This window comes from Capricornis sumatraensis, chromosome 3, assembly GCF_032405125.1.
Source record: "Capricornis sumatraensis isolate serow.1 chromosome 3, serow.2, whole genome shotgun sequence".
In the NCBI taxonomy this organism is placed as follows: Eukaryota; Metazoa; Chordata; class Mammalia; order Artiodactyla; family Bovidae; genus Capricornis; species Capricornis sumatraensis.
In genome coordinates this window covers 29,280,806-29,297,493 of record NC_091071.1, presented here as the reverse complement: position 1 = coordinate 29,297,493, position 16,688 = coordinate 29,280,806, and the positions used below count along the sequence as shown (strand labels likewise).

Genomic DNA, 16,688 nt, shown 5'->3' with positions numbered 1-16,688 from the left:
GGTCCTACTATATAGCACAGGAAACTCAAATCAATATCCTGTGATAAACTGTAATGGAAAAGAATATTAGAAAGAATGTATATATGTATATACCTGAGTCACTTTGCTGTACAGCAGAAATTAACACAACATTATAAATCAACCAGGCTTCAATTTAAAAAAATGAAAGATGCAGCTAATCTCCACATATATGTTCACCAGGCTTTAAAGCTTAAAGTCTGGAATCCCCAAGGAGAAAGCTAATGGGCTTATGTTTTAAGTTGTCAGCAAGTCTTTTCAAATAAGCCTTAATTGGTCTATGGAGTAACATTGGCCTAGCCCTAAAGAAATTCCAAGTTTTAGGGCTACTCTCTTTAAACATTAGCACCATAGACTGAACCTGAGCTAAGTTTTTAAAATAGATAAAAAATAAAACTAAATTTTAAAGACTATCTATTGGGACTTTGACTCCTATAAATCAATAAAGGCAAGCACAGAGTCCTTATATGAGTATTATTCTGTGATATTATCATAGAACATATGGTGCTGAGATTTATGACCCTAAGTCATACATACCCACTTAGACAAAGTAAAAAGTATAAAGAAAAAAGAAAAGGGGGAACATTATGTCTTGCAGCCACTGTTAACCCTGACATATTTCCTTCCTAGTTTTCTTCTATATATTTTCTGTTTCACGTTGTTATAGTATAGCTATAACACTATAAAGTTATAGTGTAGATTAATTCTGGATGTAGAATTAATGAGTCAAATGATACTGACATTTTCAAAGTTCTCAAAACATATTACCACATTGATATATAGAAAATTTTTTTCTTTTTTATGATGACATTGGCCTTCAAAATCTGGCAAATGAGTTCTTTTGATTAGCTGTTTAAAAATAACACTATTACTTTGTCTGCAGAATAAGAATAAGTGCCACATCACCCAAATCTTAGTGATAGCTTCCTTTCTGTTCATTGGATGGTTTTCTCCAAGAAATATAAGACCTTGTCTCTTTTTCACCTAGCTAGCATTGACTGAAGATGCTGTATATATTTGTGTATATCTGCATGTATCACATACATATAACAGTTTTATTAATTTGATTGGAGAAAAATATTTCTCTAGTTAAGACATTTTGATGTTTAGGGAACTCAGTATTTTCTCAGATGCATTTCTTCCTTTGTGAATTGTGCTAGTTTCCTTTGCTGGTTTAAGGTGTATCCTTAGTTTGTATCAGCTTTTTATACTTTGAAGATACTAACATTTATCATAGTTGTATAAAGTTATATTTTGTCTTTAGCTCTTTTTTAAGATTAGAAATGGATTTATCTAGAGAGAGAACATTCTGTAGACAGAATGCGGTCCATCTCAAAAGGCTTGAGAGCAGCCTGTCTTTACTTTTATAATGCACAGTTAATTCTCCTATGTATTGAGTCAGTCTTAGTTTACGGATATCAATCTTCTCTGAGATTTCTTCCATTGCTTTTAAGCCCGGAAAATCATCCTCATATGGAGAGATGGAGAAGAGTCATCTTTTTTTTTTATGATTTATTATTTAACATTTGACTTTGTAATCCATTTGGAATTTATTTTAGTATTTCCAGATCCTCTGGAAGATTGTTAATTAAAAAGAGCTCCTTTAAAGCCTCCGTTATATCACAGCTATATTTTCATAAGTCTCTAAATATTTCTGGCTTCAACTTTACCCAAAAGATTTAAGTGATCCTGGCAGAGAGGTGAAAGTCTTTGATGAGCATCTGAGACCCTTGTTAAACAAATTGTAAACTGTCTTTAGCACCAAGGAGGTGAGATGGGGGGACAGGAGGAGGGGGCACACAGGGAGGAGGGGAGCAAGTGAGCTAATAGCTCCATAACGCTGTTTTTAATTTTAGGACAAGTTCTCATTTGCGCAAGTGATGACAGGACGTGTTCCCAGCTGCGAGAGTACCTCACTGTCGGAGCAGAGGTCTTCTTGTTGAGACTCTATAGAAAAACCTTTGAGAAGGACAGCAAAGCCGAAGATGTATGGATGAGGTTAAGGAAGGAAGATGACTCAAAGAGAATCATGAAATCCAACAAGAGGCCCAAAGACCTCCGAGACAAAGACAGGCCTCCTGCCAAAGAGAAGGCCCTGAGAAAGAAGAAACCAAGGATGACTTTAACTCAGATGATAGGAAGAACTGAAGAACTAGAGGGAGAGGCGGGTGTTGAGGAGGGCAGCCCAAGAGAGCTGACCAGTAGCCCGGAGAGCTGCACAGAAGACATTAAGCACGAGGAGTTTGAAGTGAATGTGTCCTCCGATGCCGCCTACGGAATCCTAAAAGACCCCCTCACCATCATCCACCCGCTCCTGGGCTGCAGTGATCCCTACGCTCTGACACGCGTGCTCCACGAGGTGGAGCCGAGATACGTGGTCCTGTATGACGCAGAGCTGACCTTCGTGCGTCAGCTTGAAATTTACAGGGCGACTCGGCCCGGGAAGCCTCTCAGGCAAGTTGTAGGGAAGGTGAACTCTCACCTTACAGGCTTCAGCTTCACAGTTCTGTAGGATTTAGCACAGATAGACCAGTTGCACACGGGCTTTCTGATCTTTAACGCTGCCTTGTTGGGATGTTGGCTGAGTTTATGAAACATTTGACTGTTCAAACCAGTCTGGGAAGTACACCTGAGAAGGAGGCCAAATGTTGCAGTGAAACTGGGAATCTGGGGGAGTGCCTCCCTTCTTGTTAACCTTCTCTTCTGCTGTTCAGTGCCATATTCTTAATGCATCAGTTGTAGCCTATAGGGTGCCATCTCTGAATAAGCCTAGGAAATTTACAATATCCTAACTTCTCCCACATGTTAATGTAATTATGACTCAGCGAAATCATTTCATAATTCAAAAATGTCTTTCATTTAAATCTGAAGAAGTGACTCTTAAGTTACAGCCACATAAAACTGAAGTATTTGGGGAATTATTGTACCAAGTTTTCTTGAGTTTCAAGAGCTATCAGATGAGAAATCTACAGAAATATCAGATGAGAAAATGGTGCCTCCCCAAGAATATAGTGTTCTGGCTCTCCAATTATCTGAGGGAAATAAACAGCAAAATTAATATCCTGAACTCAGCCTGAACCAAAAGCAGAGCCAAAAGAAACCTTTCCAGCCAGTTTAACGAAGGCAACCCTTCCAAGTAGAGATGAATGGAGGAGGTGGGTCAGAAATAACGCAGGATGAAGAGAGAGATTAGATGAAGCTGGTAAAATAATTATAGGCTGATAAACTTTTCATACTTTGCCATTGATCAGTACTGTGAATAGCTTGTGTGCACCCAAGTTCTCTTGCTGCCTGATAATAGAATACTCTGTGTGATGCTTAGAAACAAAATGTCAGAAATGGAAGGGGCTTCGGAGCTCAGCCACTCAGTCCAACAGTGAGAAACTGAAGCTCAGAGGTGGTGAATGACTTGCCCGTGGCCACTTGATATATTCGTGGCAGAGCTGGGGTTCTCTGGACTCATTGGCCAGTGGCCTTTTCCATGTTCACCCTTTAAAAAAATGCAATCTAGGAAGATGAAGGTCAAAAGAAAAATGGAGGGTTAAAAAGGAAAAATATCTCTGATGGAAGGTGAAGAAAAGGTGCTTCATTCAGCTTCTTAGCAACAAACAAGAGAAAGCTGGCCTTTTCTAAGAGAAAAGAATATGTCAAATTATTTCTTGAGGCACTTGATATAATCCATATGTCCTCTGTGTCCTTGTGTTTATATAAAACGTGTGATGGCTTGGTTCTGTTAAGACATGAATAAAAAGGAACTGAGAAGTTTCTTGTGAAGATAAAGGTCATATAGATTTCATTTGTTTACTTTTCACTAACATGAACTTTCGTAAGCTGGCTTTTACAACTGCTCTCCAGCTTTTTAAACGATTGTTTGGCAGGGGTGCAAAGAAAAAATTGAAAAAAGAGAAGCCGCTAAGATTGTGTTTTCTGATTTGTTTATAGTTATGAGGAAAGAATTATTCTATCCCTCTTTGTTATATTTCAGTGTTTACCTAAACTCCATTCCTCCTTTTGGTGAAAGAAGAAAGGAAAAAAAAAGCCCATGTGGTAATGAGACCTTTAACAGGTGGGGTTTAGGCTGCTTGATTTTAGCAAGTGTGTGATTAATGGAACCTTTTCTTCTCCATCAAATATTTATTATTTGAACACTCCGAGTTGCTGATTTCACACTTTTCCTTCCAGGGATTAAAAATTATGTGTTTGCAGCCTAAAAGAGATCTGTCTTAACTTGCAGGGTTTACTTTCTTATATACGGAGGTTCAACGGAGGAACAGCGCTATCTCACTGCTTTGCGGAAAGAAAAGGAAGCTTTTGAAAAGCTCATAAGGTAAATACACAGGAGATCAGTATGAAGGAATCAAAGGCTTTTGAAGATCCAGAGGCTCCTCTGGATCTAGGTGGGGGAATATCTACTAGCCCTTAGGTGCTAGGGAGAGTCACGTCAAGATACACCTGTGGTCTGATAACCCCCCAGGGTTTACATGGTTCAGCACCCGTTTCTTTTTTCCCTGCCCCTCCACCATCCCCATTTGCTTTTCAGGGGTTTGATGGACTATTAGAAATGTGAAGAAAACTGCTTTTCTGTTTGTAAAGAAATAAAACCTAAAGCACCAGCAATAGAACTCTCCCCCTCCCCCATGTCCAAGATTTCTCCATTACCTTGGAATCATGATTATTTTTTTCCCGTTGTGACATCTCCATTGTCTTGGGTGGGTGACTGCTTTACTCTTTACCCCAAAATACTTTTATGACCTGGTCAGTTCATATCAATAGAATCTCTCTGAAAAAACATTTTTATAAAAGTGTGACATTTGTATGAACAGATGTGTGTTTTTTGAGAATGAGTATCCTTTAATGTTCCAGATCCAGATAGAAAAAACTTTTAGTTTAATAGAAGGAAAATGTTCCTAAGTGAGATATTGGCAAACTGCATGGCTGCCTCTTACCTGTAGGCATCTGAGAAAGCTGATAACATCCCCCGAGGAATGTTGTCAAGGAGATGGCAGCTTGGTGAGAGAAGATGGATCAGGTGGTCTCTTAGGGTCCCCAGGAGCCAAGGCAGGGGCTGGACAGGGAATCCTTGAGCTGAGATAGAGAAGAGGCTAGATGAGAGGAGACCTTGGCCTAGTCTGGCTGGGACCGAGCCAGACCAGTCTTAAAGCCTCAGACGCTGGCAAGATGGCAGTGACAATGAGAGGGCAGAAGTCACTTTTAGTGGCAGTTATCCAGCCAGGACCTCGACACAGTTTCAAAATGGACAGCCATTCTCCAGCACTGGCTGTGGGCTTTCAGTATATGCCTAAAGTAAGTAGATACCCCGGTGCATCCAGGAATGGTTTCCAGACACAGGAGCACTTCCTGAATCAGTGCCACTGAGTCCCTGTAAAGACACTCAGCACAGTATGGGGGCAGCACCTTGTGCTGTCCTTCCCTCCCCTTCCTCTCCTCTGTGATTGTGGCATGCCTTAGGCAAGGATTCTTATAGCTATTGATCCACAGTTATGGGGCAGTCCTTTCAGCCTGTGAAAATGTATTTTCTTTTTATAGTTTTTATTAAAGTATGGTTGATTTGTAATTTGTGTTAATTTCCACTGTACACCAAAGTGATTCAGTTACCCACATATAACTCCCATTCCTTCCCTCTCCCAGCCCCTCTCCACCTTGGGAAGTCTTTTCTCTATGTCTGTGAATCTGTTTCATTGTTGTTCAGTTTTTCAGTTGTGTCTGACTCTTTGCAGCACCATGGACTGCAGCACGCCAGGCTTCCCTGTCCTTCACCATCTCCCAGAGTTTGCTCAAACTCACGTCCATTGAATCGCCGATGTCATCCAACCATCTCAAACTCGGTTTCCCCCTTCTCCTGCCCTCAATTTTTCCCAGCATCAGGGTCTTTTCCAATGAGTTGGCCCTTTGCATCGGGTGGCCAAAGTATTGGAGCTTCAGCATCAGTCCTTCCAGTGAATATGCAGGGTTGATTTCCTTTTGGATTGACTGGTTGGATCTCCTTGTGGTCCAGAGGACTCAAGAGTCTTCTCTAGCATCACAATTGAAAGCATCAATTCTTCGGTGCTTAACTTGTTTTATGGTCCACTCTCAACATCTGTACATGCCTGCTGTTCCCCTTCTGTTGGCCATGAAGTGATGGGACTGGATGCCAAGATCTTCTTTTCTTTGAATATTGAGTCTTAAGCAAGCTTTTTTCCTCTTCTCTTTCACCTTCATCAAGAGGCTCTTTAGTTCCTCTTCACTTTCTGCCATTAGGGTGGTATCTTCTGCATATCTGAGGTGGTTCATAGTTCTCCTAGCAGTCTTGATTCCAGCTTGTGATTCATCCAGCCTAGCATTTCGCATGATGCACTCTGCATAGAAGTTAAATAAGCATTTAAATTAAATGAACAACTCCTTTTCCAATTTTGAACCTGTCCATTGTTCCATGTCCAGTTCTAACTATTGCTTCTTGACCTGCATACAGGTTTCTCAAGAGGCAGGTCAGGTGGTCTTGTATTCCCATCTCTTGAAGAATTTTCCACAGTTTGTTATGATGCACACAGTCAAAGGCTTTAACACAGTCAGTGAAGCAGATGTTTTTCTAGAATTCTCTTGCTTTTTCTGTGATCCAATCAATGTTGGCAATTTGATCTCTGGTTCCTCTGCCTTTTCTAAATCCAGCTTGTACATCTGGAATTTCTCAGTTCACATACTGTTGAAGCCTAGCTTGAAGGATTTTAAACATTACCTTGCTAGCGTGTGAAATGAGCACAATTGTATGGTAGTTTGAACATTCTTTGGCATTGCCCTTCTTTGCAATTGAAATGAAAACTGACTTTTTCCTGTCTGGTGTTTTGTGGATATGTATTTTCTATTAATGTGTTCTGGAGGATAGTTTGTGGGCTTCCCTGGTGGCTCAGATAGACGGCAAAGAATCTGCCTGTAGTGAGGGAGACCTGGATTTGATCTCTGTGTTTGAAAGATTCCCTGGTGAAGGGAATGGCTACCCACTCCAGGATTCTTGCCTGAAGAATTCCATGGACAGAAAAGCCTGGTGAGCTATAATCCATGGAGGATGTTTTATATGTGTGTATACATGCTTTTTGAAAAAAATATCCCAAAAAGAGTTATAACCATGTCTGTTATACAGACTTGCTCTTCCTGTTCAGAACATTTAGCTTCTCTCTCTCTGTCTCCTAGACCTTCATCTCCCAAGACTTAGTCAACAGATGTTTCTTGAGCATCTATTATAAGCCAACTCCTGTGCTTACATTGAAGTGCTAGACTTACAGTGGTGCAGAAAAAAAGCTCAGTTCTGTCTTTTAGAGCTTATCCCCTAGTGTAAAAGACAAACATTGAATGGTTATGCACAGTCTAATAAACACTTGCAGGCTGTAGCCTGCAAAGGTGAAAAAAAATGGTACTGAATGATAGTTTGTCGGGGGGTGGGGCGGGGGGCGCTGCGTCAGGGGCAGCATCTCTGAAGGGGTGACCTTTAAGCTGACCTAGGGAGCATGTGTGGTGGTTGCTAAGTAGACAGAAGTGGGCCGAGGGTTGTGTTGTTCAAGAGTGTGTGGGAAAGCTCAGAGGTGCAGGAGGCCTGTTAAAGATTCAGAGCTTGACTCTGAAGGCCGTAAGACAGCACTGCAGGGTTCTAAGTAGGAGAGTGACGTAGTGTGTTTTCAGAGGCTCTCTCTGGCACCAAACTCGGAATGGATGGAGTAGGGAAGTAGTCAGGAAGCTATTGCAGTTGTCCGATAAGAACCAGTGGCAGCTAAGATTAGGTTGATGGAGAGGAGAGATTTAAGCGATATTGAGAAAATGGAGTCAAAGAATTGGTGCCACTGGATGTGGGCCAGTAACCTCCTGATTGGCTCCTTCACTCTTTTTAAAATATCCTTTGCCTCAGGCTTCTCTGATTAAAATGACTGTCTCTAGATTACATTGAGCACATGGAACTAAAATATTCAGACGAGGTTGTTGGTGTTTACGTTCAGGGTCCCTAAAGACCACCCTCAGGCTCAGTGAGTCACCAGAAGGACCCACAGGAGTCAGATAAACTGGGATGCTCCCCATTGTGGCTAATTACAGAGAAAGGACACAGAGTAAAATCAGCAGAGAGAAAGAACACACGGAGCCAGGAGAAATCCAGCATGAGCTTCCAAGTGTCCTCTTCCAGGGAGGTCCCAGGGAAGCGCATAATTCTGGCATCCGTGTGTGAGAGCACACGCTCAGCATTATCCTCAGGGAAGCTTACCCAAGACTTGGGGTCCAGCGTTTTTACTGGGAGTCAGTCATACAGATGTGGTACTCAAGGGACAGACTCCAGCTCCCTGGAGAGGAAACGTATTCACCATAAATCACACTGGGGCCTGCTGTATGACCCTCTTATCAGGCGCAGTAGTCCAAGGACTCAGAGGTCAGCTCCCAGAAGCTGGCCAGGGGTTTCCAGGAATCAAGCTGAGGAGACAAGCCTTTCTTGGGAATGTGCAGGGTTTGAGCATCCCAGGCCTGCTCTCTGAACCCTTTCCTGCCCAGAGCTGTAGCCCAGGGTGCTTGTAGCATCTGAGTAGGTGAGTTGTATGCTCCAGGTCACCTTCCCACAGCTGCGTCTTCTCCAGCTCATCAGTACGTAGCCTAGAAAAGAGTGCCATTAGTGGACTGTAGCCAGGTGTTGGGGACTTGCATGCATTTCCCAGCTTATACGAGGGACTCTACACTCAAAGGACTCAGTGACAAGGCTCAGATCAGCCTGGTCTTGACTGGAAATGTCCCTCAGCAGAACCCAGGATGTAGGCTTTCTCCTACATTTCAATTTCTAGAGCAATTTCCATACCGGATTTCGGTGTAACTTTATCTATATGGCCTGGCCTAATTTTCTAACTCTGTCACTGGTGACTGTCTGTGTATTATGTTAGGTCTTTCCATATCACACAGATAGTAGAATCTTAAGATATTTACTTTCCCAGAAAACTTGGGGAATTGGAGAAGTGTTTGTTTTTAAAAGCAAAATATATGTGAGGTGCATGGCTAAAAGAGCATCTGCGCTGAGCCTGGACTTAGAGAAAAATGTAGTGGCAGGCTGAAGAAATGCACTTCTGCCAGGACCTCCACAAGTGATTTTCTAAGAACAAAAGCAATGCTGCTGTTTAAAATAACCAGAGAGGAATGAATCAGGCAAGCTGGCAGTGAGAGGACTGTTTGGCTGGACTAGAGATCAGTAGATTACAGATGACAAGTAAAGAGAAAAAAGATTACATGTCTCAGTATTGATAATAAAATGTTCCCTGGGTCAAAAAATTAGTAATAACATTATGAGTAAACATAGTTTTGGAGAGGTCACCACTTTTCAAAGGGAAGGGTTAGATTATTTGAAATTTTACAGTTAAAAAAATATCACAAAATGGGTTAGAATGAGGACTTGAATAAATGCCCCATTTGAAGAGACTCCTCCAGTACCTCCTTGCTGTGTTATCACATTGTACAAGCTATAAAGATACCACTAGAGATGTTAGAGCAATATTAAGAAACCACAGTATTTCAGGTGGATGTAGGACTCTTGAATTGTTCAGTTATTATTTTGTATCTGTCACAGACAGTAATTTGGTTATGCTAAATGTTGTGAACAAGGGACTGAATATTTTTACGTATGACAAATTTCTGTTAAACTAATTTGAGTTACTAGTTAGGAAGACTTAATATTTTCTCCACAACCCTGGTTTCATTTCAGGAGTATGTTGTTTTCTGAGATTTAATTTGCAGTTATAACATTTTACACTAAACTAGCTGTTTTGTTTTAACAATATTAACTGAAGCAGTTGCAGAATCATTTGAAAGAAATCTGTTTTTTAGCATGCAAGTGCGTGTTTGGTCGTGTCAGACTATTTGCAACCCTGTGAACCATGGCCCGCCAGGCTCCTCTGTCCATGGAATTTTCCAGGCAAGAATACTGGAGTAGGTTGCCATTTGCTTCGCCAGTTTTTTTTAGCATAGTCATGGATAGTTAGGGGATGAGGTTACTACATTATAGGGCTTCCCAGGTGGCTCAGTGGTGAAGAATCAGCCTGCCAGTGCAGGAGACACAAGAGACGCAGATTCAATCCCTGGGTTGGGAAGATCCCCTGGAGGAGGAAATGGCAACCCACTCCAGTATTCTTGCCTGAAAAAATCGCATGGGCAGAGGAGCTTGGTGGACTACAGTGCATGAGGGCCACAGACTCAGACACGACTGAGTGACTGAGCACACACAGTTATAATATTAATAAAAGCTAATATATGGTGCTTGTTACGTTCCAGGTACTACTCTGAGTGCCCTACATATATTACGTGATCTTTATAACAGTCTGTTGAGGTTCAGTTCAGTTCAGTCGTGAAGCGCCCAGTTGTGTCCAACTTGTGCAACCCCATGAACTGCAGCACACCAGGCCTCCCTGTCCCTCACCAACTCCCGGAGTCCACCCGAACCCAATGTCCATTGAGTCGGTGATGCCATCCAACCATCTCTTCCTGTCGTCCCCTTCTCCTCCTGCCCTCAGTCTTTCCCAGCATCATGGTCTTTTCAAATGAGTCAGCTCTTCACATGAGGTGGCCAAAGTATTGGAGTTTCAGCTTCAACATCAGTCCTTCCAGTGAACACCCAGGACCAATCTCCTTTAGGATGGACTGGTTGGATCTCCTTGCAGTCCAAGGGACTCTCAAGAGTCTTCTCCAACATCACAGTTCAAAAGTATTGATTCTTCGATGCTTAGCTTTCTTTATAGTCCAACTCTCACATCTATACATGACCACTGGGAAAACCATAGCCTTGACTAGACAAGGCTTGACTTGACTTGACGGACCTTTGTTGACAAAGTAGTGTCTCTGCTTTTTAATATGCTGTCTAGGTTGGTCATAACTTTCCTTCCAAGGAGTAAGCATCTTTTAATTTCATGGCTGCAGTCACCATCTGCAGTGATTTTGGAGCCCAGAAAAATAAAGTCATCTACTGTTTCCACTGTTGCCCCATCTATTTGCCATGAAGTGATGGGACCAGATGCCATGATCTTAGTTTTCTGAATGTTGAGCTTGCCAGCTTTTTCACTCTCCTCTTTCACTTTCATCAAGAGGCTCTTTATTTTTCTTCACTTTCTGCTATAAGGGTGGTGTCATCTGCATATCTGAGGTTATTGATATTTCTCCCGGCAATCTTGATTCCGGCTTGTGCTTCCTCCTAACCTGTTGAGGTTAGGTTTTAGTGTTCTTCCCATTTTACACACAGAATTGAGGGACAGAGCCTTTAAAAAGCTCCCCTAAAGTTAACACAGCCAGTAAGTGGTTTCAAATCCACAACATGTGGATGCAGAGTCTGAGTTCTAACCCCATGTGCTCTGCAGCCACACACAGGTAACAGACTGATTAGGAAAGGAGGCTGCCCCTGCCTGTGATGGCTTAGCCAGTAGGATAAGTGGAGATAAAGAGGGGGGAAAATCCCCCATGTTGATCCCAAATGTAAAAGAAATTTAAGAGCAGTGAGTTCTCTGGACAGTTCGCCATTTGTCCCCAGCTGGAGTCTGGTGGGTGTGACAGGGCAGTACTGAGTGACTTTGGAGCTATGATCACTGCAAAGAATTCTGCAGTAACCACCCTTGACACTGGTATTGAGAATAATGGGCAAGAACAGAACTGGAACAATTGGCCTTTGCAATCTGTTCATAAAGTGTTACACAAATAACAACTTTGCATTTGTATATTATTTCAAATAGTATAGAACTTATAAACTTGAGTTTCTGTTCACCCATGGTACCTCTTTATGGTACCGTGCCCTAAGATATTGTGTATCCAGAGTGGCTGAGGAGTTGCTCCATCTGATCTGATCTTCTTTGGTTGGAAAACCCCTGGGTATGAGCCCTTTTTGGAATCGCTAGTTGCTAATGATTCCTCTTGTCTCACCTTCCGCAGACTCTTTTACTGTAGGCAGTCAGTTCCACAGTTGTGTTTCATGTTGCTGTATTTCCTCAGCTCAGTTGCAAGCCCAGCCAGGGCAGAGACGCAATCTTACACATCTTTTCTGTCGACCTGGCACAAAAGGACACACAGCTCGCTGTTTCCTGAGCTGATTCTAACATCCTCTTACTGGTTTTGAAAAATCAGATGATGGCAAGCCTAGCTTAGTCTTCTGTGGTTACTGAGGGTCCTGTCATGATTCTGGTTCCTGATTACAAATCTGAGTTAGGACTCTAGAGGCTTGTCAGTCCACCAGCTTAAGGTGCTAAGCTTTCTTGAAGACAGAAATTATTGGGTAACCATATTGGTATCTAAAGTACCTTGCATAGTACGTGGGAGCCTGCCCTAAATATTTCAAATGAACAGCTGAGTTAGTGCATCAGTACTGGTGTAGTGCATAACCGGAGATGTCGATTTTTTTGTTTAAATCTCTGTTGGAAATTTGCTTTCTTTTATTAATCATGATTTTCCTTTAAAACTGGAGAGTGTTTAATGGGCCTCCAACCTAGAGTTTTTCAAATCAAAGTTAGTTTGGCCGTTTATGTTTTCATGTCTTTAATCGTTGGTCTTTAATTATCTTATGATATCTCTGAAAATATTGGAATATAAATTACTTGAATTCTTTTCAGTGCTCAGTAACACATTTAACACATTTGTATAAAAAGCCTCAGTAACCTCTTTGTGGCAGTCTCCACATGCTTATTTCATGACTCAAAGTGTTTGGAGGACATACAGAATAGCAAATAAGTAAGCTTTTTTCTTTTTTAACTCCAGAGGATGAGCAGAAGTACCCAACCAAGAAACTCTTTCTGCTTCCACTCCCCATTGCTTGTCTCTGCATATTTCCTTCTGATGTGTCCTGGGTTCTCTTTTAGCACTACAGTTCTGTAGATCATTTTCTGTTATAATTTACCAAAGATTAAAATCAGGAATTTTGAAATTCAGAAAGGTTGAAGATGTGTTCCTCCCACCCCCAGGGAAAAGGCTAGCATGGTCATCCCTGAAGAAAGAGAAGGCAGAGACGAAACGAACCTTGACCTTGTGAGAGGCTGCGTGTCTGCCCATGCTCCCACCGACACACGCAAAGCCGGTGAGTCCCGCCCTCTGCCGAGCTCTCCTGCTGCCCGTGCTGGCGGCTGTGGGGCTCCAGAGTCTCTCTGCAGCTTGTTTTTTCTCAACAAGCTCTTCAGCGTGGGTGTCTGCTCTCATATCCCAGTCTCAACTCTGCTGTTCACTAACCACGTCTTTCCTGAATCTCGGGCTCCTCACCCATAAGATAAGAGGGCTTGTGTCCTAGGCGCCAGCATTGGAAATAAGTTACATTCCAGCATTGGTTGAGATTCAGAATGTACTTTGGCCAAGAAGCTTTTGTGAATGGTGATTAGGTTCTCATGTTAATCCTAAGAGGCCAGTGTCTCATAGATAAGACACGGTGCATTGTTCAGGGTGCATTCCCACCCCTTCCAGGGTTTGCTGATTGCTTCTTGGCACTTTTCTCGACCCCGGGTATGTGATACTCTCACTGCCCTGCAGCATCCAGGCAGTGGCCTTCCACTGAGACATGCTGGATGCCCCTTGCACTGTGGTCCAAGGATGACCATGTCCCTCCCACTACCCAGATCCCCATTTCAGCAGCTGCCTTCAGCCAGGTGGCGTGGGAAAACAGTATGGCTGAGTCGCTTTCTCCTTTGGTGGGGTCAATGCAGTTAAAGCAGTATGTCTCAGAATTCACTGTACTTCAGAATAGCCTCTTATGCTTGTTAAAACTGTAGATTCTTGGACCCCACTCCATAGAAATTCTGATTCGATTGATCTGAAACGGGGTCAGCATCTGATGGAAGTGGTCCTTGGACCATACTTTGGGAAGCACGGCCTCAGAGCATCTGTGTCTTTTGAAGAAGATTCTTAACTCAAACAGGTTGGGGACATTTCATGCAGGACAGCAAGATACCTGGCAATATAAAGGAAGATAGAGCCTGTGGGTACCACACGGAAAGCTATTCACAGAAATCTGCCCTCTGAGTTCAGTCTTCTCAGCACTCCTATTAACTTCCCTTTTGCTACTGTAACAAATTGCCACAAACTTTAGGGTCTTGAAAGAACATGCAGTCATTATCTAACAGTTATTATACAATCCAAAGTCCAAATGGGTTTCACTAAGTTAAAAAGGTGTTTGCAGGTCTGCGCTCCCTCTGGAGGCTCTGGGGGAGAATCCCTTCCTCTTCCAGGTCATCCAGGGCTGCCTGCTCCCTCGCTTATCGCTCCTTCCTCCGCCTTCAACACCAGCAGCTCTGCCTCTGAGCTTCCTGCTTTCCTCCTTTGCTTATAAGGGCCCTTGGACCTGTCTCAATAATCCAGAAGAATCTCCCAGTCTTGAGGCCTCTAATTTAATCACATTTCCAGAGTCCCCTTTGCTGTGTAAAGTAACATATTTGCAGCTTCCAGGGGTTAGGACAGAGACATCTTCGGGGGGCGGGGGGCTGGGGGGAGGGGGACATTATTCTACCTACAGAAGCCGTCATGTAGTCCTTCAGCCAGCAGCGTTGGCATCACCTGGGAGCTTGTTAGCAACGCAGGCTCTTGGACCCTCTTCCACACCTACGGAATGCAGTAGGTGTTGTCACTCCATTCCAGGCGATTCATATGCACGTTAGTGGGAGAAGCTCTGTGCTCCTGTTTCTCCCAGCTTCTTCCGTTTTTCTGTCTCTGGACTCATTGATACAAGCACAAAAAGCTTCAGAATTTTTCACAGCAGCTCACATGGCAGTTTACTGAGAGGACGTTACTAAGCATCTCCTGCATGCGAGGCTCTGTGCTAGGAATTGGGGTGACGGTGATCAGTAAAGAGTGGTCAGTGCGGCAGTGAGGGACCAAGAGGAGCCCCAGAGGGAAGCCGATGGTGAGTGTTGGTGTCTGTGAATTCTGTGTAAGGAAGTATTTACCAAGAGACCCCAATTTCCTAGTAGCTCTATTTAGTTTAAGGGAAATTGCCTTCAACCGTAAATAAACCTTTTTGAAAATACGGGAAAATGTGGAATAACGTAATATTGTGTAACCAGGCGTGGGAGGTTAACAGCAGGAACACAGACATCTGACTTTAATTGTGATCTTCCATCTTTGAGAGTTACTCCTCAGCAACGTCTCTTAAAATGCTTCTTTTTCTTCCCAGGCGGCCAAGAGCAGAACAGTACCCAGCAGAGCATCGTTGTGGACATGCGGGAGTTTCGAAGCGAGCTCCCCTCCCTGATCCACCGCAGGGGCATCGACATCGAGCCGGTAACCCTGGAGGTCGGAGACTACATCCTGACTCCGGAAATGTGCGTGGAGCGCAAGAGCATCAGTGACCTGATTGGCTCTTTGAACAACGGCCGCCTCTACGGCCAGTGCATCTCCATGTCCCGCTACTACAAGCGGCCGGTGCTTCTGATCGAGTTCGACCCCACTAAGCCTTTCTCTCTCATGTCCCGCGGCGCCTTCTATCAGGAGATCTCCGGCAACGATGTCAGCTCCAAGCTCACCCTCCTCACGCTGCACTTCCCCCGGCTCCGGATCCTCTGGAGCCCCTCCCCGCACGCCACTGCCGAGCTGTTTGAGGAGCTGAAGCAGAACAAGCCGCAGCCAGATGCCACCACCGCCATGGCTGTGACCGCCGATTCCGAGACTCTCCCCGAGGCAGAGAAGTATAACCCAGGTCCCCAGGACTTCTTATTAAAAATGCCAGGGATAAACGCCAAAAACTGCCACTCGTTGATGAACCACGTCAAGAACATCGCGGAATTAGCAAGCCTGTCCTTCGACAAGCTGGCGAGCATGCTGGGGAACACGGCCAGTGCGCGGCAGCTCTATGACTTCATTCACACTTCCTATGCAGAGGTCCTGTCCAGAGGGAAGATGAAAAAATGAGCAGTGCTGCCTGTTTTCTTACCCCCTGACTGTGCCTCTGAGCTGCTCTTGGCCTGCCCTCACAGATCTCTATTATTAGCCCAGTAGCTCATTCTCTTGGGATTCCCAGGGGGTCAGTGGTAAAGAACCTGCCTGTCAGTGCAGGAGACTCAGGTTCCATCCCCGGGTTGGGAAGATCCCCTGAAGAAGGAAATGGCACCCCACTCCAGTATTCATGCCCGGGAAATCCCATGGACAGAGGAGCCTGGTGAGCTACAGTCCATGGGATTGAGTCAGACACAAAAGAGTCAGACACGACTCAGCGACCAAACAACAAAGCTCATTCTCTTCAATCTTTGAACAGTCGTGCTGTTTCCTGGGTCAGGGGACCAGAGGCCAAGGCTGGGCTCTGAGCTTTGTGTTTAGGCATCGTTTTCACTCTGCACCATCCGCGCCAGGTCTCGTACTTTCCATCTTTACATGAGGTGTTGTCAGGATCAGGGAAGGTGTCTGCAGGCGTTTATAGAAGGCTGTTTATGAAACAAGCAGAAACTTCAGTTTCCTCTCGAGACTAATAAAATACACAGTTGCATTCTTACCCTTTGTCTGAGAGGGACCTCTGGGACTCTGAGAAGGGAGCATCTCTGCCCCTCCTCACCAGTGCTCTCCATGCTCTCCTCAGCTGCGTGCTTATCCTAGCTGCCTGCCTCAAGGATAAGCTCACGGGACTTGCTACTGCTAATCGAAGAAAGACCGCCACCTCTAGAACAGGCCAGTTGGTGTTCTGACCGCCTGAAGACGTAGCATGTACCATAACC

The 16,688-nt window shown here is 43.9% G+C and overlaps 1 protein-coding gene across 1 annotated transcript in view; it reads left to right on the top strand.

Moving 5' to 3' along the window:
• The window catches only part of ERCC4 (ERCC excision repair 4, endonuclease catalytic subunit), a 37,725-nt gene extending 21,538 nt beyond the window's left edge, over positions 1-16,187 (top strand). The window contains exons 8-11 of the mRNA XM_068968790.1: positions 1,875-2,472; positions 4,253-4,345; positions 12,966-13,078; positions 15,158-16,187. Coding sequence (XP_068824891.1) covers positions 1,875-2,472; positions 4,253-4,345; positions 12,966-13,078; positions 15,158-15,891 — 1,538 coding nt within the window. The 3' untranslated portion in view covers positions 15,892-16,187. The remainder of the gene's footprint in view (positions 1-1,874; positions 2,473-4,252; positions 4,346-12,965; positions 13,079-15,157) is intronic.
• The last annotated feature ends 501 nt before the right edge of the window (positions 16,188-16,688 follow it).